This window comes from Somniosus microcephalus, chromosome 16 (genome assembly GCF_052327205.1).
Source record: "Somniosus microcephalus isolate GS21.2 chromosome 16, FLI_Smic_1.0, whole genome shotgun sequence".
Classification (NCBI taxonomy): domain Eukaryota; kingdom Metazoa; phylum Chordata; class Chondrichthyes; order Squaliformes; family Somniosidae; genus Somniosus; species Somniosus microcephalus.
The window spans coordinates 52,370,333-52,393,742 of NC_141002.1; the positions used below are offsets into that span (position 1 = coordinate 52,370,333).

Sequence of the window (23,410 nt, forward strand, 5' to 3'; positions counted from 1 at the left end):
ATCTGGAATTTTTGATGAACCGGCACGTCGGTCCCAGATAAAAAAAAAGTTTCCTGTACAGATATTGATTCGTAGAAACCTCCTTCAATCCCTGAAAGAGGACCTTCCTCATCCCTCCAAGATTTGTGCATTTTTATTTTACCGTACAGCCATATGCTGCAATTGGAGCATAAATGCAGAATCCTGATCTAATTATAACATTCCCAATCATATCCACACCAATTCCATCAATCCTTTGTCTAATTTCCCTGAAGGCACCACATCTTCCCGAACCCAATTTTGCACGTCATCACAAGTTTTTTCTTAAACAGCGGCTTCAATTTATTAGTTGAAATGGTCTGAGATTGGTCAATTTTATTTGACGTCCTATGTGCTGTGTTAGAATTCATTTGTGCTGGAGTTCTGTCTTTCCTGACACACTGAAGTCTCAAACTTCTTTCTCCCCTCTCACCCAACAAGTGAACATTGTTAGCTACTTACATAATGAACAGGTCCTCTTCATTGGAACTGCAGTCTCCCCCCACCTCCTGAGAATAAAGTAGCATTTGCCTGTCGGAAAGATTTACATGGCAAGTAAATGGCAGGCCTCACTTCAGCAGACCTGCATACAAAATTCAGCCTGCCAAATCAGAGTAATAAAAAGTATTCATGGGGCAAAGGCACTCCATTGGCTGAGTGAATTATAGAACCATGTGAAGCAATACACTGAGCAATACAGACCAGGAGTGTCCATGCTCAATCCCTGGTCTGTGCTGAAGCAGCAGTAGGGGTGCGACAATTGCCCAAAGTATCCCTGGATTTGAGGAAAATGGGGAAAGGGGGGAAATGGTGGAGGACAAAAAACTGAGGGAAAAAAAGGGATTTCTGCTTACCTCTGGTCATTGAGCTTGCGATACTTGTCCTTATCTGTACTGTTTACCTTCAGCAGTTGCTGCAGGTGCTCACGGTCTGTTTTCACATTTTGGTTATCGACGTAAACATCATACAAATCTTTCTTTTCCTCAAATATCTTTTCTGTTGTGCCTTAAAACATTAAATGCAATTTGTTATTCACTTGCTCAAAATGGGGCTCTTGAAGACCCAACTTACGTTTAAATGTAAAAATTCTGCCTCAAATTGTGTAAAAATCTTATGGACATGTGCTGAGATTTTGCAATCAAATAGAACAAAGTGGATGTTGTAATGTAAAATATGTAAGAATGCTGCCCTCAGTTAGGTCTTCAAAAGGTGATTACAGATATGTTAGGAGGTAATGTGAGAATTTCTCATACTTACAGGCCACGTAAGACAACTCAGTCTCCAGGGTTTCTATATCTGCAACACTGATGTAAAAGTAAGGCTTGGATTCAGGGACTCCTCCAATCCCAGGCAGTGAAACATTCGCCAGACAGCAACAGCAGTAAACTAGAATTGGGGGGGGGGGGGGGGGGGCAGGAAACAGACACAGAAACATGAGATAATTCAGTCTGGTGTTGGGTTGGAATCAGGGGGCGCACAAAACATTGGTTCATGCTCATCTGGGTAACAAAAGGGTCACTGGACAGCCATCAGGAATGTGAAGATTTAACTCCCAACACAGGAACATTGGAGTTAATTTCAACAACTTCACCTAGGCAGGACTGGCAGCTCAATATTCCAGGGTATAGAATCTTCAGGCGAGACAGAGGGAGGTGTAAAAGAGGAGGGGGTGTCGCAATGTTAATCAAGGAGTCAATTACTGCAGTAAGGAGGGATGATATCTTAGCAGGTTCCTCTAATGAGGCCATATGGGTAAAACGTAAAAACAAAAAGGGGGCAAGCACTTTGCTGGGAGTGTACTATAGGCCCCCAAACAGTCAGGGGGAGATAGAGGAACAGATATGTAGGCAAATCTCAGAAGTGTAGAAATAATAGGGTAATAATAATAGGGGATTTCAACTTCCCCAATATTAACTGGGATAGTCAGAGTGTGAAAGGCTTAGAGGGTGCGGAATTCTTAAAGTGCATCCAGGAGAGCTTTTTGAGCCAGTATGTAGAAAGTCCTACAAGAGAGGGGGCGGTACTGGACCTAATTCTAGGGAATGTAGCTGGGCAAGTGATAGAAGTGTCAGCAGGAGAGCATTTTGGTCACAGTGACCATAATTCGGTGAGATTTAAGGTAGTCATGGAAAAGGACAAGGATGGACCGGAAATAAAGGTTCTAAATTGGGGGAAGGCCGATTTAAATATGATAAGGCAGGATCTGGCCAAAGTGGACTGGGAGCAGCTACTGGTAGGAAAATCCACATCAGAGCACTGGGAGTCATTCAGAAAGGAAATAGAGAGTACAGCGCCAACATGTACCCGTAAAGGTCAAGGGTGGGACCAACAAGTCCAGGGAACCCTGGATGTCAAGGGATATACAAGAATGGATTTGGAAAAAAAGGGAGGCTTTTGGCAGATACAAAGGACTAAAAACAGTGGAAGCCCTAGAGGAGTATAGAAAGTGCAGGGGGGTACTTAAAAAAGAAATTAAGAGAGCGAAGAGAGGGCATGAAAAAACACTGGCGGGCAAAATAAAAGGAAAATCCCAAGGTGTTTTATATAAGTATATTAAGGGCAAGGGGATAACCAGTGAAAGAGTAGGGCCCATTAAGGACCAAAGTGGCAATCTGTGTGTAGAGCCAGAAGACGTAGGTGAGATTTTAAATGAATATTTTGCATCTGTGTTCACTATGGAGAAGGACGATATAGGCATAGAAATCAGGCAGGGGGATTGTGATATACTTGAACAAATTAGCATTGAGAAGGAGGAGGTACTAGCGGTTTTAGTGGGCTTAAAAGTGGATAAATCCCCAGGCCCAGACGAGATGTATCCCAGGCTGCTGTGTGAGGCAAGGGAGGAGATTGCAGGGGCTCTGACACAAATTTTCAGAACCTCTCTGGCCACAGGGGCGGTGCCAGAGGACTGGAGGACAGCTAACGTAGTACCATTATTCAAGAAAGGTACAGGAAACTTTCGTTTAACCGGAGGTTAAATGTCCGGAAAGCTCTACCCACCGGAAAAATTCAAGAGTCGGTTCAGATAAGTTTTTTTACTTCTCGTTGCTTTTTTTCTCCAGTCGTGGCTCTGCAAGGTCTAGCTGAAGCTGTTGCTTAGCTACAGAGATGCTTGCAAGCTATGCCAACTGTTTTGAAGCTGTTGTTAAACAACAGGGTTTGTTGCTTCACACGGAGCTCAGAAGCTCCATATGTTTTAACATTAGCGCTGGTTTCTCCGGCAGTTTTGATGGAACGGCAACAGCTCGGTCCCGTCAGTGCCGGATACCAGAAAGTTTCCTGTAGCAGGGATAAACCAGGGAATTACAGGCCAGTGAGCCTAACATCAGTGGTAGGGAAATTACTGGAAAAAATTCTGAAGGACAGAATTAGTCTCCACTTGGAGGGGCAAGGATTAATCAAGGATAGTCAGCATGGCTTTGTCAGGGGGAGATCATGTCTAACCAATTTGACTGAATTTTGAGGGGGTGACTAGGTGTGTGGATGGGGGTAGTGCAGTTGATGTAGTCTACATGGACTTCAGTAAGGCTTTTGACAAAGTCCCGCATGGGAGACTAGTCAAGAAGGTAAGAGCCCATGGGATCCAGGGCAATTTGGCACATTGGATCCAAAATTGGCTTAGTGGCAGGAGGCAGAGGATGATGGTCGAAGGTTGTTTTTGTGACTGGAAGCCTGTGTCCAGTGGTGTACCGCAGAGATCGGTGCTGAGTCCCTTGCTGTTTGTAGCGTACATTAATGATTTAGATATGAATGTAGGAGGTATGATCAGTAAGTTCACAGATGACACGAAAATTGGTGGAGTGGTAAATAGCGTGGAGGGAAGCCTCAGGCTACAGGATGATATAGATGGATTGGTCAGATGGGCAGAACAGTGGCAAATGGAATTTAACCCTGAAAAGTGTGAGGTGATGCATTTTTGGGAGGACTAACAAGGCAAGGGAATACACAATGAACGATAGGACCCTAGGAAGGACAGAGGACCAGAGGGACCTTGGTGTGCATGTACATAGATCCCTGAAGGCAGCAGGCCATGTAGATAAGGTGGTTAAAAAGGCATATGGGATATTTGCCTTCATTAGCCGAGGCATAGAATATAAGAGCAGGGAGGTTATGATGGAGCTGTACAAAATGCTAGTTAGGCCACAGCTGGAATACTGCGTGCAGTTCTGGTCGCCACACTATAGGAAAGATGTGATTGCATTGGAGATTCACCAGGATGTTACCTGGGCTGGAGCGCTTCAGCAATGAGGAGACTGGACAGGCCGGGGTTGTTTTCCTTAGAGCAGAGACGGCTGAGGGGGGGGGGGGGGGGGTCTGATTGAGGTGTATAGCTAGGATAGATAGAAAGGAACTTTTCCCCTTAGTAGAGAGGTCAATAACCAGGGGGCATAGTTTCAAGGTAAGGGGCAGGAGGTTTAGAGGGGATTTGAGGAAAACCTTTTCACCCAAAAGGGTGGTTGGAATCTGGAACTCACTGCCTGAAAAGGGTGGTAGAGGCAGGAACCCTCAACATTCAAGAAGCATTTAAATGAGCACTTGAAATGCCATAGGATACAAGGCTACGGACCAAGTGCTGGAAAATGGGATTAGAATAGATAGGGCTTGATGGCTGGCGCGGACACGATGGGCCTCTTTCTGTGCTGTATAACTCTATGACTATGACTCATTGCTGGGCTGATGTGAGCACAGACCATGGGACAAATGTTGAACCATTCTGGTCTGTATGACCTCAACAACTGCAAATTTAGCCACTGTGCTATCAAGACCCAGGAATACCCATTTATGGTTCTCTACAATATTGCATGTTTCACATATCTTTAAATTTAATGAATACTTTTATTTCTACAGAAGCAAAAATAAAACAAAAGTGACTCCACTCAATTTAGTTGCGGTTATGAATAGTGCCACCCATGCTTAAACATGCCACTTAAGTTTGCGAAGTTTCTGCCGGATGACTTCAGCAGGCACCTTGCAATAACAAAGTGACTCATGTCAATAACTGGCATTGGGCAATTATGGAGCGAACAGTCACTATTACAAGTGGTAAAATGCTTCATCTGCTCATTTCTTAGCAGTACAAAGACTATGAAGTATGAGCTAAGTTAAAAGACAAAATCATTCAAAATACACACCTCTATAGCAGACCACTCCAACTGGAGGAGGAGAGAAAATCAAAATCCGCTTCCTTAAAAGTGCAAACTTCCAAAGAACCATTATCTGTTCCCCGAAAAACTTGATGAACTGCGACATGCATCCTGCAGGATGAGTGATCTGTTTCCAAGACAAGAATTTCAGCAACATTTCAATAAAATTACTTGCTAGTTTATGAATTGAATAAAGCTTCTGGCAGAAAATTCTCAAACAGTGACTAATCCAATCCTGTGACATATCACGAGGCATGTTTTAAGCAGGAGTTGGTGTTCATATCCGAAGGTCTGGTTTACTGTAAATTCCCTCCATGGACAGGAGCCGATCCTGGATATGCCACAGTGTGTCCGGGAAGCTAGGTCAATTATCCGAAACACAATAGAATGCGGGACAAGGAAAGTGAAATTAGCCAATCGCAGGCAAAACCCTTGCTGTGTGAAAAGTTGACCTAACCTGGATTCTACCATGTTGACTGAACGCAGAGGCAATTTCACACATGCTCACTCCCCCTTTATATCGGAATTCTATCCATTCTGAAAAGCAGACAGAATGCTACAAAAGGGCAATGGTGTTTGCCCTTCATAATGAATAGAATTCAGATGTGGAGGGAAGCTAGACTGACAGATGTAAAGTAATGTTTGAATCTTATTCCTAATTGGGATATGTTCTTTTTGACACATCAGTATAGCATTTAGCCACCATAGGCTATTCATCCTCAGTACTGGATTATGCTGCGAGTTGCCTGTGCCAAACCTTTTATTAAAAAAAGACAGCATTCTACATGTGAGGGAATTTTCAGAAAGGACCTCCTCTGACACTGGCTTCTTATGCACCCTCCTTTCCCTTTACTCTATTGGAGGCTATGCTTTCAGCTGCCTAGGCCTAATTTCTGGAAGTCCTTCCATAAACCCTTCCTCTCCCCACCACCTTTTTTAAGACACTCCTTAAAACCCACCTCTTTGACCAAGCTTTTGGTCACCTTGCTTACTAACCCCTTCTTTGTCTTTTTTTTGATTATGCTTCAGCGAAGTGTCTTGGGATGTTTTTCTACATTAATGGCACTATATAAATACAAGTTGTTGTCATTTTTAATCAACACTGTCTTTTAAAAGGTGCTCCACATGTAGTCTATGGAGAAATGAACTCGGTTCCCATAGGGCGCGCTATACAATCTGCTGTGCGTACAAAAGAAGTTTTTTGTTTAAAAATGATGTGGAAACCTGAGGCTGCAACTTACACGCTACATTTGCCAATTAGCCTAAATATCCCCAAGTTATTATATTCTGCTTAGCACATTCAAAATTTTCTTCCTTCGAAAATGTCAGTGGAGAATGGAAATCTCCACTTGTATTGTACACAATTGTAGCAATTTTAAAAGTAGGAGCTTAATACAAAAGTAATTTGTGGATAGAATCGTGCTTAGAAAGGCAAGATACTTAGTTCGAGAGTGATTTCAAATGATTAAAAATGGCATCCTCCCATCTTGTGCCAAATTAGTATACTGTTCAGATTCAGCATGGCAGATGACGCCTCACACAGGCAGTACTACATTAACATTTTGAGTTTGTATAACCTCTGAACAACTGCATTGCTTTTCCTATGCCTGCTCACAATGACAGAGTCTACCTAAATGCTTTATACAACTGTGTTCCTCGTTACCTTCATCTCTGGATACATGTACTTGTTAACAGGTGGCAACCAGTGAAGGGGCTGAAGAGATGTAGGGGTTCCTTTGTTATTCATTCCAGCAGGTAAAACACCTTTCTTGTCTTCATAAAAGGCTTCTAACTGTGCATAATGCCCGGGGAGTTCAAGTTGATGTCTGCAAAAACATAATACATTCTGTGAGTTATTCAGGGATTCTGTCAATTTGGAAATCTCACCTCTCAATTCATTTGCTGGATTGTTAAAACTTTGTCTATTCTAACAATGAGGATTAACACCCAATTCATTTAATACTGTTCTAACTAATCTGCATATCCTAGATTGGTTAGGATTTTAACCAGAATGTATAGGGGAGGAAAGGTTTGCAATATTCCTTTCTTGGATATAGCTTTCAGAAGCTTGTTGTTGCTGTCTGTCTGGCAATAACCAAGTGTCTCCACCAAAATGGATCAGAGCACAAGGCCGGAATTGTTCAGTGGTTACGTGTTCCTTTTGCCTCTGGATCGAAATCAGGCGGAGATATGATGAAAGTCTCTTATCTCTGCACAAGTTATAATGGTCAAGATTTTGGTTCAGTTTCACTCCAATTCCTAGCCCTGAGATCATAGCACCAAACTGCACATTTTATCTAATTTGCCAAGCTAACATTGAGACCCACCATAGATAATAATTATTCAATACAGCAAGAGAGATATGAGGAGGGGTGAAGAGAATGCCAACAAGACCCTTTGTTTTTTAGGCCACAGGATCAATAATATCGAAGTATGGGCTGATGAATGATAAGGTGTTATTTATTTTTCTTCTTTCTAACTCAGGAAGTACAGAAATAAAGAAAAATACAAAAATATGAGACAGAAATCTAACAATCGTGTAGACTCCCTGGTGTCCAGAGAACCCAGTTTGAAAGCCTCTCGTATACCTGGTGGCAGTATAATGCCGAAGGGCACAGATGACAATTCAGTTCAGTAAGGATTAATAAAACAGTATGTAAAAGACAGAATGTTAGATTACATTGCAACAGTGGCTCTCTTAATTCAGTAAGATACAAAGATTGTCGGCTACTGATACCAAGGAAGGTCCCAGGTTTGAACTCTGGTCTATGCAGAGTTAGCTTTAGTATTAGAGGGCGGGGGGGGGGGGGGGGGGGGGGGAAACGAAGGCTCCAGATATTTTTCTGTAAGCACTGCTAGAAAGTATCCATATGGACCTCAGGCAAGCACAGGATTAACTGCAATGTCCTCGGGGTTTCAGCACACTATTCAACTGTACGATAGCAAAATACTGCGGATGCTGGAAATCCGAAATAACAACAGGAAATGCTGGAAAAACTCAGCAGGCCAGGCAACATCTGTGGAGAGAGAAATAGAATCACGTTTCAGGTCGAAACCCTTCGTCAGGACTGAGAGAAAACACAGGAAATTAAACAGATTAAAAGGCCAGTTTGGGGGCTGGGAAATGGGGATGAAAGAACAAAAGAGAAGTGAAGAGACATTAAGAGGTATTCAAGACGAGACAAGATGGTGATAGGACTAGTGGAGAGACAAAAGACGGCTCTAGATTAGGTGTGAAATGCGCGGGCAGAATGAGAGACAGCTGCCAAGTGGGAGAGAAAACAAGGGGGAAGGGCACAAAACAAAGGTGTGGATAAAAAAATATATAAAAATGTAATAGGGGCCGAGGTTATGATCTGAAATTGTTGAACTCGATATTGAGTCCGGAAGGCTGTAAAGTGCCTAATCGGAAGAGGAGGCGCTGTTCCTCGAGCTTACGCTGGGTTTCTGTGGAACAATGCAAGAGCCCGAGTACAGTGAGGTCTGAATGGGAATGGGGCGGTGAATTAAAATGACAGGCGACCAGAAGCTCAGGGTCACCCTTACGGACTATTCAACTGTGTTTGGCTCACACAAGATATGGCAAGGTGTTGGAAGGGTGCCTACATCTACGAAATTATATCCAAGCACAAGTTTGAAATCAAAATAGAAATTGATGAAACTACACAGCTGATATCTCAGCATCTGAAGAGAGAAAAGACAGGTTATCGTTCTGGGTGTATATACTTCATCAGAACTGAAAACTGCAAGAGTTTCATAATAAAAAGTAGAAATCAAGAATCAGGAATGCAGAGTCCTATCACAGAGAGGAGTTAATGGGTTAAATGACCAACTACTGTAACAGGTTTTGTAATTCAGGTTAAGAGGTGAAACTGATGGGTGAGATACCAAGAATGCATTAAAACAAAAGGGTGTGAGGTAGTTAATAGTGGATGAAAAGGCACAGGATAAACAAAACTCTCCAAAAGCATTAGCGAATGAGTCAATACCAAGCACAAGTCAGTGCATTCAGGGGATAAAGAAGAAAGATAAAACTAAGGTGAAAATCCACTAATCGTCACTTTGAAAGTGTACATCAGCACAGTAAGTTAGTTGCAAGACACTTCCCCCTTTAACGCATCAGTACAGCAAATCCATTAGTGTCTGTTAGAATCTCCATTACAACATCAGGAAGCATATTCAGTTAGCAGCGCGGAGTCCCTGAGGCTGATTCCTAACATGCACTGTGTTGATAGTCAGTGGGAGGATCGTTATGCCTGTTACCAGTGCTGTTATTTAGTAAGACAACTGCTTAAAGTGCAAATGATTTTTTTAAATGTGTGAATGTTTACACCATTCTTATGAAACGATTCACCACATATTAAGGGCCACTAGCATGAGAGCCCTCACCTGACCTGATTCTCCAGAAAATGCATGTATCTGTACAGAAGTGTATACGATGGAGACAGGATTCCAACAGACTTCATTCGAGCGCCTCGTTCCAGTTCACTCTCCACGGGCATGTTGGCAAAGCACGCCATACCAAAGTAGTTACCTTTCCGAAAGTAGCTGAAAACATAAATGACAGCTGTCTGATCAGGAATATATACTAAATCACAATCAACACCAATAGTTCACCTGGAAACAGTCTCCTCAGTTAAGTTTTCTGAACATTATTAGAAAAATATACAATGCGTGTAATGATCAGATCAATCCTTCCCAGTCTCAGGATAGGCTGATATTAGCACCCATGTGCTACAGCCAGAAACAGACAAGGATTTACATACTCAACATTTCAAAGCCAGATACACTGCAAGACAGAATGGAATTGAAGTGCACTTTCCCAACAGACTGAAGCCCAAAGAGTACATGTAGATCGGGTGCCCCTGGGCAGCATGCTGAAAGCTGAACTGAAGCATGGGGCACAGGTTCAATGAATTCAAGAAAATTGGTAAACAGTTTTTCAGCAATGTTTCTTTTAAAATTAAATTTTTTTACAAAAAAAAAATCATCTACCAAACTGAAGTTACGATCATCATTTTCTTCCATCTTCACCATAATGGGTAGATTAGGGGCTAGAAATTGCATAGCGCCCCGTTTGGGGCGCTATCTTTTCAGGGAGCGCAAAAGTATCACCGGGCAAAAAAGATTTGCTGCTTTAGCGCTTAAGAGGGAAGTGGAGTGCTAAATCAAGCGTTAAAGGGACCGAGAGTCTTTACAGGCTCCTTCCCTCCCTTAAAGGGAAGGGCCAATGCTGCGTTGAATGAATCTTCAGGCTGTGTCTGTTGGACACCTCTAAGAGAGTGCAGGGCTGAACAATCACGGGGGCAAAAGAAAGCAGGAGGCACCAGAAAGGGGACATAAATAAATTTTGCCCTACCTGACCACCACTGCCTTTAAACAGCGCCCCCAAGTGGCCAGCAGAGGTGACAACGCATCCTGCAGCTGCCGTTGACGACGCCTGGCGATGCTGCAGGAGCGAACATCACTTCTGGGACGCTAAGCACCGGATGACGACATGATCTTCGGGGTGCAAGAGAGTGGTGCGCCAAGTCTTAGCGCTAGCGCAAATCTACCAGGTGAATTCGCCGCGCTTGGTTGGTAACCCCTTAGCGCCCCGTTACCGTTCCCCGCAGGCGCTAACGGGAGGCGCAAACCAGGGGAATTTCTCCCCCTAGGTTTTTACATTAGATATTTCTCCTCGAGTTCTGCATCTCAGTCCACTCCCATACACAAGCCCTTGTTCTCCGTGGCCCACAGCTTGCCTTTACTTGCCCAATATAATTTGTAGCCAGGGCAATCAGAAAACTCTGGTTATGGTGTTTAAGTTATTGGTCATACAATTTGCCCTTGTGAGCTTTCTCAACTTCCAAAAGGCGGTAGAATAAACATTTTACTCAAAACTTGGCTTAGGTTACAAACTGCCAAACATATTTGTTAAAGAGTGAATAGATAAGTGAACAGAAGCAATGATGCACTGCAAATTTTCAAAAGTTACACACTTAACTATCCCTCCCCAGCAGAACAAAAATGACCAGTCGGGTCTGCAGTGGTAAACTGTGATGTAAACTAGACTGGGCACACAGTCCTCTGTGGCAGTTTGCTGCTGTCTATCTGTTGGGGCCAATTTCCACAGGTGGATCTGCTTTTTAATCCCATATGTACAGTGGCCAAAATCAATACAATGATCCATTATAGACACAGATGCTTCATTTTTGTCACACTGATATGAGGGCTTATCATAGAATCCTAGAATGTTTCAGCACAGAAGGCGGCCATTTGGCCCATCGTGCCTGTGCTGGCTCTTTGATAGAGCTATCCAATTAGTTCCACTCCCCTGCTCTTTCCCCATAGCCCTGTAATTTTTTTTCCCCCTTCAAGTATTTATCCAATTTCCTTTTGAATGTTACTATCGAATCTGCTTCCACCACCTTTCAGGCAGTGCATTCCAGATCACAACAACTCGCTGCGGAAAAAAATGTTTCCTCGTGTCGCCTCTGGTTCTTTTGCCAATCTCCTTAAATCTGTGTCCTCTGGTTACCGACCCTTCTGCCACTGGAATCAGTTTCTCCTTATTTACTCTATCAAAACCCTTCATGATTTTGAACACCTCTATCAAATCTCCTCTTAACCTTCTCCGGTCTAAGGATAACACCCCCAGCTTCTCCAGTCTCTCCACATAACTGAAGTCTCTCATTCCTGGTACCATTCTAGTAAATCTCTTCTGCACCCTCGCCAAGGCCTTGACATCCTTCCTAAAGTGTGGTGTCCAGAATTGAACACAATACTCCAGCTGAGGCCTAACCAGTGTTTTATAAAATGTTTAGCATAACTTCCTTGCTTTTGTACTCTATTGTGCAACTTTGGGGTGATATCTGCCTTTCAGCTGACCCAAACCAATAAGAGGGCAGGCCATATTAGTTTTAGTATGAGTAATGAGCTAGACTTAGTAAACAATCTAACAGTAAGTCAACATTTATCTAACAGTGATCATAATATGACTGAATTCAATGTTAGGTTTGAAAAGGTGAAACGTAACAGTTACTAAGATTCTAGATTCTGGCAAGGCTAACTGAGAGAAAGAGACTGATGAAAGTTGGTAAGTCACCTGGTCCAGATGGAATGCATCCTAGGTTGTTGAAAGAAGCAAAGGTAGAAATAGCAGAGGGATTGGTCACAATCTTTCAATCCTCATTGGATACAGGAGTAGCGCCGGACGACTGGAGGGTTGCTAACGTTATACCACTATTCAAGAAAGAGGAGAGGAATCAACCAGGAAACTACAGGCCATTCAGCCCAACATCCGTGGTGGGAAGTTATTGGAAACTATTTTCAGGGGCAAAATAAATTTATTTGGAAAGGCATGAGTTAATCAAGGAGAGCCAGCATGGATTTGTTTATATAGACTTTTGGAAGGCATTCGACAAAGTGCTTTGGAGGCTTATCAAGAAGATGCGAGCCCATAGAATAAAATAGAAAGTGGCGGTATGGATACGAAATTGGCTCAGTGGCAGGAAGTGATGGTGGATGGATGTTTTTCAGACTGGGAGGTGGTTTGCAGTGGTGTTCCCCAAGGATCAGTTTTGGGTCCATTACTTTTTTCAAATTTTATAAATGACCTAGACGCGGGTGTAGGGAGCATTATAAAGTTTGCAGATGATACGAAACTTGGCAAAGTAGTGGGTAGTGATGAGGATAGTTAGACTTCAGGATGACAGACAGGATGGCGAAATGGGCAGCAGCATGGCAGATGGAGTTCAATGCAGAGAAGTGTGAAGTGATAAACTTTGGGAGGACTAATATGGAAAGACTGTATACTATAATTGGCACGATTCTGAAAAGTATAGATGAGCAGAGACCTTGGTGCCCAAATACACAAATCCTTAAAGGGCAAGTTGATAAGGTGGTTAAAAAAATGGGTTACTTGGGTTTATAATTAGATGCATAGAATATAAAAACCAAGGATCATGTTAGAACTTTATAAATCACTGGTTAGGCCTCAGCTGGAATGTGAACAATTCTGGGTATCACATTTCAGGAATGATGCAAGGCCTCAGAAAAGGGTCCAGAGGAGGTTTATCAGGATGTCACCAGGGATGAGGGAATTCAGTTATGAGGAGCTGTTGGAAAAGTTAAGACTGTTCTCCTTGAAAGAGACGGTTAAGAGGTGGCCTAATGGAGGATTTCAAGATGGCGAGAGGTTTTGATCAGAGAAAAACCATTCCCTCTGGTGAGTGGGTCAATAACCAGAGGTCACAGATTTAAAATCATTGCCAAAAGATCTAGAGGAGAGATGAGGAGAAATTTTTTCACTCAGAATTGTAGGGATCTGGAACGCTCTACTGAAATGGTGGTGGACGCAGATTCCATAAATTTTTTAAAAGGGAGTCTTTGAGGATGAGGAACTTACAGGGTTACGGACAAAAAGCGGGGATGTGGGAAATAGCACGAGTGCTCCTTCAAAGAGCCAGCACAAGCCCGACGGGCCGAATGGCCTCCTTCTGTGCTTTAAGATTCTATGATTCAAAAAGGAAAAAAGAAAAGAAAGGAACTTTTGTATTGTAGTCACTGTTTAACATAGGAAACATGGTGCAGGAACAGGAATAGGCCATTCAGGCCCTCGAGCCTGTTCTGCAATTCAATTAGATCACGGCTGATTTGCATCTTAACTCCATTTACCTGACTTGGTTCCGTTACCTTTAATACCATTGCCTAACAAAAATCTATCAATCTTAGTTTTGAAATTTTCAATTGACCTAGCCTCAACAGTGCTTTGGCAGAGAGAGTTCCAGATTTCCATTACCCTGTGTGTGAAGAAATGTTTTCTGACATCAACCTTAAACATGCCAGCTCTAATTTTAAGGTTATGCCCCCTTGTTCTGGACTTTCCTACCAGAGGATATAGTTTCTCTCTCTTTACCCTATGAATCCTTTAATCATCTTAAATACTTCAATTAAATCACCGCTTAATCTTTGATATTAAAGGGAATACAAGCCTAGTCTATCAACCAGTCCGTATATTTAACCCTTTCGGTTCCAGTATCATTCTGCGCTGCACCCCCAAGAGCAGTAAATCCTTCCTACGGTGCAGTGCCCATAATTGAATACAGTACTCCAGATGGGGTCTAACTAGAGCTCTGTACAGCTGCAACATAACTTCCACCCCTCTGTATTCCAGCCCTCTTGATATAAGGCCAACATTCCATTAGCCTTTTAATTATTAATTTGTGCACAGCAAGGTACCACAAACACCAATGTGATAATAACCAGATAAAATAAATCTGTTTCAGTGGTATTGGTTGAGGGATAGTTGTTAGCCAGGAAAGGGAGAACTCCCCTGCTCTTCTTCGAAATAATGAAATGGAATCTTTTACGCCCACCCGAGAGGCTGATAGGATTTAAACATTTCATCCGAAAGACGGCACCTCCGACAGTGCAACAACTCCCTCGGTGCTGCACTGGAGTGTCACGCATGAACAATGGCCGCTTCTACAAAGTACCCCAGCAACCTTAAACCAACAGTCATCTTCTTTGGGAGAAGAGCAAAGATTAATGATAAAAGCAATTATAACATCTAGACTGCAAGTTAATCACCTATTCTGCTGTTGTACAACCAAGAATAAGTGAAGGTTTGTCTTATTGTGTATTGGTACAAATGTACTGGAAGAAACATTGCACTTCAGGCAATGCCTTAATGTTGTGCCATCACATTTTCTTGTGTAACCCTCAACGTATCACCTCAAATTGCTCCCACTACCAATGACAGACCGGTTTCTTTATTCACTTGTGAAGTGGGCGCTGCTGGCAAGGCCAATATTTAATGCCCATCACCAGTTAAGTCAACCACATTGGTGTGGGTCTAGAGGCACATTTAGGCCATGACCTGGTAAGGACAGCAGGTTTCCTTCTCAAGATCATTAGTGAACCAGCTGGCTTAATACACAATCTGGCAGCTTCATGGTCACTTTTATTTCAGAATCTTTTATAAACTGAATTGAAATCCTCAAACTGCCATGGTGGGATTTTAACTCATGTTTTCTGGACTGTTAGTCCAGTAACATAACTATAGCAGCATACCCCTATTAACAACCAGTAACTAACCCTAATGCTACTGTATATAGTCCAAAATGCTCTCTCCAGCTGTAACTCAAAAGTTAATGGCAGAAATCCAGAACGCTTCCTGCTGGGGGTTTTTAAGCATTCACACACCTACCATTACACTTTACTGCAGTCCAAGTGACGGCATTGCACAATTTAGAACCAGTCCCACACGGATGCTCACACACATTCATACAGGTTGATGTTAGAAGAGATTTGAGAAAACCATCTAGAAAACTACTTACACAAAATCAGAGGTTATTCTGTGAGATCCACTGGCCATGGATTTAAATTCCACCCCCTCCAAATCCACTTCTTGTGGCAGACACCATTCAACAATGTTACCTGTGGAGAAAGATGTCAATTGTTATGAGGGTAGGGCATGTTGGTCAAGTCACACTGCAGGTCCACAGCACATGATTGGACACAGGTGCAAGCTGGCAATGGTCACACTTCACAATTTCCAAGAGATGGTTTTGCTGCCTATTCAGTCAAAATCCTAAACAGAGTCCGGAATAAATGGAAGAGATTTCGAACTCAGATGCATGGCTTGTTGATTAACAGTTTGCACATTGGATGATTACTCAAATCCGTGAGAGGAACTTCAGAATCTCTCTGTTGGGACTGTATCACAACTCCACTTCCCCACCACCACCCTTTTGCTCACTTGTAGGTTTGTAGCACAGAGGAATTAAATCCCCTGGGTGACAATGTGACTTCAACTTCAGAACCCACCCAGCCGTTCAGCTTAGTTTTGGGCCTCACTTGCACTTTTTTTTATTTTTAATTTTTACTTGGACCACTGTCATTAATTGAACATTAGCTACAGTACATACAGTATGCAGAATGCACAATTGTGGACAACTAAAGAATTCAACCCTTTTCTCTGCTCCCCAATTTCCTCCACTCCTCCAGACAGCAAATAGTGCTGGGGTATAGTTCTAGGACACTGGCAACCCTTCAGTACCCCATCCATATCGCCATTCTTCCTGTGCGAGTATCCATAGCAAGTCCCAACAGATTGTTCAACCACCAAGCTCTGTCCAATCTTTACCCGATAACCACCTACATATGCTTTTCCACAGGCAATTATAGGATTGTAATCAGAAAGGGAAACAGACTCCACAGCCCTATTAGTAGCCCCTACTACATTACTTGCCTTGGAGGGGGGTGCAACAAAGGTTCACTAGATTGATCCCTGGAATGAGGGGGCTGTTAATATGAGGAGAGATTGAGTAGAATCGCCTATATTCTCTGGTCTTTAGGAGGAGAGGCGATCTCATTGAAACACACAACATTCTTAGAGGGCTTGACAGGATAGATGCCGAGAAGCTGTTTCCTGTGGCTGTAAAGTCTAGAACTAGGAGTCATAGGCTCAGGATAAGGGGTCAGCCGTTTAGGACTGAGCGGAGGAGAAATTTCTTCACTCAGAGGGTTGTGAATCTTTGGAATTCTCTACCCCAGAAGCCTATGGATGCTCAATGAGTATATTCAAGACGGAGATCGATAGATTTTTGTGCACCAAGGGAATCAAGAGATAGAGCGGGAAAGTGGAGTTGATGTAGAAGTTCAACCGTGATCTTATTGAATGGCGGAGCAGTCTCAAGGGGTCTTACGGCCTACCCCTGCTTCTATTTCTTATGTTGTTATAACAGCTTGCATTTATATAGCACCTTTAATGTACTAAAACGTCCCAAGGGGCTTCACAGGAGTGTAATCAGACAAAAATTGACCCCGAACCAAGAGGAGGAGTTAATATTAGGACAGGTGACCAAAAGCTTAGTCACAGAGGTAGATTTTAAGGAGCCTCTTAAAGGAGGAGAGAGAGGTGGCGAGGCGCAGAGGTTTGGGGCAGGATTTCCAGAGCTTAGGGCTAGAGAGCTGAAGGCACGCTCACCAATGGTGGGGCAAAGGAAGTGGGGTATACACAATGTGCCAGAGTTGGAGGAATGCAAAGTTCTCGGGTTGTAGGGCTGAACAAGGTTACAGAGATAGGAAGGGGCAAGGCCAAGAAGGGATTTAAACACGAGGATGAGAATTTTAAAATTGAGGCGTTGGTGGACCGGGAGCCAAAACAGGTCAGCGAACACAAAGGTGATGGGTGACTGGGACTTGGTGCGAGTTAGGAGACGGGGGTGATGGGTGAATGGGACTTGGTGCGAGTTAGGAGACGGGGGTGATGGGTGAATGGGACTTGGTGCGAGTTAGGAGACGGGGGTGATGGGTGAATGGGACTTGGTGCGAGTTAGGAGACGGGGGTGATGGGTGAATGGGACTTGGTGCGAGTTAGGAGACGGGGGTGATGGGTGAATGGGACTTGGTGCGAGTTAGGAGACGGGGGTGATGGGTGAATGGGACTTGGTGCGAGTTAGGAGACGGGGGTGATGGGTGAATGGGACTTGGTGCGAGTTAGGAGACGGGGGTGATGGGTGAATGGGACTTGGTGCGAGTTAGGAGACGGGGGTGATGGGTGAATGGGACTTGGTGCGAGTTAGGAGACGGGGGTGATGGGTGAATGGGACTTGGTGCGAGTTAGGAGACGGGGGTGACGGGTGAATGGGACTTGGTGCGAGTTAGGAGACGGACAGCAGAGTTTCAGACGAGCTCAAGTTTATTGAGTGGAAGATGAGAGGCAGGCCAAGAGAGTATTGGAATAGTCAAGTCTGGAGGTAACAAAAGCATGGATGAGGGTTTCAGCAGCAGATGGGCTGATGCAGGGGTGGAAACAGGCGGTATTACGGATATGGATATAGGTGGTCCTGGTGATGGAGAGGATATATGGTCGGAAGCATAGCTTGAGATTGCGAACTGTCTGGTTCAGCCTGAGACAGCGAGGGGAATGGAATCGATGGTGAGGGAACAGCGTTGATGGCTGGGGCCAAAGACAATGGCTTCAGTCTTCCCAATGTTTAATTGGAGGAAATGTTGCCTCATCCAAGACTGGATGTCAACAGAGACGGTTGAGAGAGGTGGTAGTGAGGTAGAGTTGAGTATCGTCTTTGTACATTGTGTTTTGGGATGATGTCGCCAAGGGGCAGCATGTAGATGAGAAATAAGAGGGGGCCAAGGGTAGATCCTTGGGGGACACCAGAGGTAATGATGTGGGAGCGGGAAGAGAAGCCGTTGCAGGTGATTCTCTGGCTACGATTAGATAGATAAGAATGGAACCAGGTGAGTGCAGTCCCACCCAGCTGGACGACATGGAGGCGTTGGAGAAGGATGGAGTAGTCAGCCGTGTCAAAGGCTGCAGACAAGTCAAGAAGGACAAGGAGGGATAGTTTACGTTTGTCACAGTCACAAAGGATAGCATTTGTGACTTTGATGAGAGCCGTTTTGGTACTGTGGCAAGGGCGGAAACCTGATTGGAGGGATTCAAACATGGAATTGCGGGAAACATGGGCACGGATTTGGGAGGCGACAACACATTCAAGGACTTGAGAGGAAAGGGAGGTTGGAGATGGGGCGGTAGTTTGCAAGGACGGAGGGATTAAGCGTTGGTTTTTTGAGGAGCGGGGTGACGATGGCAGATTTGAGGGAGATGGGGGACAGTACCTGAGGAGAGAGAACTGTTAACAATGTCAGCTAACATGGGAGCCAGAAAAGGAAATTAAATGGCATTTTAATTAATTTTAAATATGTAAAAAATGGTTTAATTTGATGTGTACATGTATTTTTTTGGGTGTCCCTATTCATGCTTATGGGGATTTTGCATATAGAATCCCCACAAGCATGAATGCGGAACCCCTTCTTTCATTTGTTGGGCCAGCCCACGTGATCCCAGGGGCGCTTGCCTGTGCCCCTGGGATACGTGGACCTCTACCTGCGGGTACCCGGAGAGGCCCAGGAGCACGAGTCTCCAGACCTCCTGGTACTTGGGCATTTTATTTGCGGATCGGAGGCATTTCCCCCCGGGAAGCCTCTGACCGCAAATTCAGGGCCATTAAATAAATGCAAGATTCTGTTAACTAACCTTTGATAAAGACCCTTTGAAAATCTAATCATTATGAAGAATTAACTTTTAAGTGAAAAAGTACTTTAAAAAAATTACAAAACCAGCTCCCACCATTTCACAAGGCAGATTACAAAAACCATTTCCTTCCATCTCCACAGCAGTAAGTAGTAGATAATAAAATCAGCCTGTGACTCAAGAATGAATAAACCTGTATTTAAAATTGCATTTTTCATATCCTCAGAACATCCAAAAGTGCTTCACAGCCAGTGAATTGCTTTGAAAGTGGAGTCACTGGTGGTTTGTAGGCAAATGCTGCAGACAATTGGCACACAGCAAGGTCCTTCAAACAGCAAATGAGGGATAAATGTTGGAGAGCTCCCTGCTCTTCAAGTAGTGCCACAAACATCTCATCCGAAAGATAGTGCTTCCACCAATGCAGCATTCTCAGTACTGCACTGAAATGTCAACTGAGATTATGTGCTCGAGGCCTAGAATGGAGATTCAACCCTGACCTTCTGACTCAGAAGCAAAAGTACGACCAACTCAGCCAAGCTGACACTTAAATTAACTGTTCATTGGAATAGTTGATGTAGGAGTTAAGATTTTCAGAGGAATGGATTGGACAATTTGAGCACGCCAAGTCAAGACAGTTATGGTGCCAGTATCCAGAGAGCTGTGCTCCAGCACTAGTAACTGTCTGCAGGCAGGGAGAAAACTAGGAGCAGAAAAGGGTTGAATCTCATTATGGTGTCTAGAACTGTGCATTATTACACGCTGTACCCAACATAGATCTGTCTCCAGAAATGAAAAAACTGACCCCAGCTGTTCCGGTCCAGGTGCCCATAGACCTAACCCATGGCTGATACCAACTATGAAAGCATCAGAGACACCACCAGACTCGAAGTGACAGCTCTCTTCAAATAGATGCAACTGTGTAAATTGATTCTTTCCTCCAGGTGTGCTACTTGCATAATCCCAGCAGCTCAGGAACTATTATATTATCAGTTGCATTGGGTCATTTCTGTCTGTACTTATCCTCCTAACCCCGAATCCTGTTCCTGAACATTTATTTACAAACAAAATGCAAAAAGAAATGGCTGGAAATCTGCTCAGCAGGTCAGGCAGCATCTGTGGAGAGAACAGAGAAATTAAGTTTTGGGTGGGCACCCCTGTCAAAACTGAAAAACGGTCTGCACCCAAAAAAATTAATTATCTGATGGTGCCTGACCGGAGTGTTTCCAGATATTTACAAGCATTACTTTTTTGAAGGTGTTCAATGGCACAGCATTGTCCTATAGCCTGTTCCACGCATTCACAAATTCCTTTGCATCAAGTTCTCACAAGACTGTTCATTTGACAAGAATTTGCATTTATATAATGCCTACAATGTAAAATACCCCAAAGGCATTCGATAAGGTGCCACATAAAAGGTTATTACACAAGATTAGGGCTCATGGGGTTGGGGTAATATAGTAGCATGGATAGAGGATTGGTTAACGGGCAGAAAACAGAGAGAAGGGATAAATGGATCTTTTTCCGGTTGGCAGGCTGTAACTAGTGGGGTGCCGCAAGGGTCAGTGTTGGAGCCTCAGCTATTTACAATCTATATTAATGACCTAGATGAAGAGACTGAGTGTAATGTATCCAAGTTTGCTGATGATACAAAGCTAGGTGGGACAGTAAGCTGTGAGGAGAACACAGAGTCTGCAAAGGGATAGAGATAGACTAAGTGAGTGGGCAGTAAGGTGGCAGATGGAGTATAATGTAGGGAAATGTGAGGTTATTCACTTTGGTAGAAAGAATAGAAAAAAATGTTTTAAATGGTGAGAAACTTTCAAATGTTGGTGTCCAGAGAGATTTGGGTGTCCTCGTGCAAGAAACACAGAAAGCTAGCATGCAGGTACAGCAAGCAATAAAGGAAGGCAAATGGCATGTTGGCCTCTATTGCAAGGGGATTGGAGTACAAGAGTAAGGAAGTCTTGCTACAACTGTACAGGGCATTGGTGAGACCACACCTGGAGTACTGTGCACAGTTCTGGTCTCCTTATCTAAGGAAGGATATACATGCCTTAGAGGCGGTGCAACGAAGGTTCGCTAGATTGATTCCTGGGATGAGAGGACTGTCCTATGATGAGCGATTGTGTAGAATGGGCCTATACTCTCTAAAGTTCAGAAGAATGAGAAGTGATCCCATTGAAACATACAAGATTCTGAAGGGGAATGACAGGGTAGATGCTGAGAGGTTGTTTCCCCCTGGCTGAAGAGTCTAGAACTAGGGGGCATAGTCTCAGGATAAGGGGTAGGCCATTTAAGACTGAGATGAGGAGGAATTTCTTCACTCAGAGGGTTGTGAATCTTTGGAATTCTCTGCCCCAGAGGGCTGTGCATGCTGAGTCTTTGAGTATATTCAAGGCTGAGATCGATAGATTTTTGCACTCTAGGGGAAATCGAGGGATATGGAGATCAGGCAGGAAAGCGGAGTTGAGGTCAATGATCAGCCATAATCTTACTGATTGGCGGAGCAGGCTCAAGGGGCCGTATGACCTACTCCTGCTCTTATTTCTTATGTTCTTAAGTACTCACAGAGCAGTCAGTGAGTCTTTGTAGGAGGGATAGTAGAGATAAACAAGAGCGGTGTTTTGAGAAGGCGTTAAAAGAATGGAAAGAAAGCTAGAAGTGGAAGAGTATGGGAAGGGAGTTCCAAAAGAAGACAGCTGAAATCTCTGCCACTGAAGGTGCAGTAGAGAGGGGGGTGATGCGCAGGAGGCCAGAGTCAGACTCAGAGGACCAGATGATACAGGAGGCGATACAAGGCTGGAGAAGGTTGCAGAGAAAGGGTATGGAAAGGCTGGAAGGATTTGTAGATAAAGATTTTAAATTAAATCCATTTAATCAAGGTTAAATAAACTGCCTCCACATTATCCATTCCTCTGCATTAAAGTCTGAATTATGTCTTATCTGAAACTTCTTTTCCCTAATGAAAACAGTTCCAAAGACTCAGGTTCACAATTCCTAGAATTATCCTCGATTTAACAGGATTGAAGTGGAAATAAACCTCCAGTTTATTAAACAAAAGATGGAGACTGATTGGAGCAGGTCCAGGTAAGAAAAATAACTAACGGTGAAGGAATTGCAGAACAGATTACCAGGAGTAGTGGAACAGAAAACCATAGCAAGGTTTAATACTTCTTTTGTTTCTTTTACTTCTTTTGTCCAATCGCAGCCCTGCCTTCAATCTATTTTATTTTCTTTCCAGTTTTGAAGAAGGGTTTGACCCGAAACGTCAACTCAAATTTCTCTCCACGGATGTTGCCTGGCCTGCTGAGTTTTTCCAGCATTTTCTGTTGTTATTTTTTAAAATGGCTCGATGAATTCCTATTAGGAAAGTGGATACAGGGATATAGTTCTAGAATCACAGTAAAGAAACTGATGGCAGATTTGGAAGAGTAGGCTAGATGGAGCAATGGTCGTCTTTACTGTGTTACAACCATAGTTCAAGCACCTCTAGTCTTGTATTCCTAACCTGATGCTGCAAATGTGATAATGCGGTCCTCTTACTCCAGTATCATCTTCACTCCTACACACTCCCTATATGCACAGTACAGTACTTCTTACATAATGAAACTGACACTTTCAAGGCAACCACTACCACAACCATGCAACAGAATTTGCAATTTTCTTCACTACAAAGGATGGTAGCAATATCCCTTCCCGTCTAGTCCTCCGTGAACACTAGGTTGATTCACTGATCCGAGCAGTATGTACAGAGCAGATGCCACTGCCCAACATAGAAGTGTATCCAAGCCAAATCCAACTGGTTTGCATTCCTATTGTTTTAGCTAAGCTGGAACGGAATAAACATGTCTCTTCTGATGCCATACTGTATCGGTCAGTGTGACCAAATTCACAGAAAGGAACAATAAGCTGCACCCCAGCAACAGAAGTGCTGGGACCCCAGTGAACACTGGTACTGTATCCATATTGCAATACAACTCAATACAGGAAACTTTCGATTTACCGGCACCTAAATAACCGGAAATCTCGGTTAACCGGCAAAATTCAGGAGTAGGTTCAGGTAACTGTTATTACTTGCCTTCCTCCATCTGTTGCTGTGCAAGGGTGTGGCTGCAGCTGTTGCTAAGCTACAGAGACGCTTGGAACTTGTGGCCATTGTTCTGAACTTGTTGCTAAGCAACAGGGTTTGTTGCTGTATCTTTTA

General features: G+C 43.6%; 1 protein-coding gene across 3 annotated transcripts in view; it reads right to left on the reverse strand.

Annotated features, from left to right (window-relative positions):
• dennd11 (DENN domain containing 11) overlaps positions 1-23,410 on the reverse strand; it is a 34,307-nt gene that overhangs the window by 6,935 nt on the left and 3,962 nt on the right. For 2 of the 3 annotated variants that reach the window (XR_015081377.1, XM_086009027.1), the window contains exons 2-8: positions 15,485-15,584; positions 9,552-9,710; positions 6,826-6,988; positions 5,151-5,289; positions 1,276-1,404; positions 873-1,023; positions 481-549 (exon numbers count right to left, since the gene is read on the reverse strand). Coding sequence is in view for 2 of the 3 variants with exons in the window: in XM_086009027.1 (XP_085865153.1) it covers positions 481-549; positions 873-1,023; positions 1,276-1,404; positions 5,151-5,289; positions 6,826-6,988; positions 9,552-9,710; positions 15,485-15,584 (910 nt within the window). In the remaining variant the exon portion in view is untranslated. Of the gene's footprint in view, positions 1-480; positions 550-872; positions 1,024-1,275; positions 1,405-5,150; positions 5,290-6,825; positions 6,989-9,551; positions 9,711-12,249; positions 12,387-15,484; positions 15,585-23,410 lie in introns of those variants that run through there. The other variant, XM_086009028.1, reaches the window with a different exon arrangement.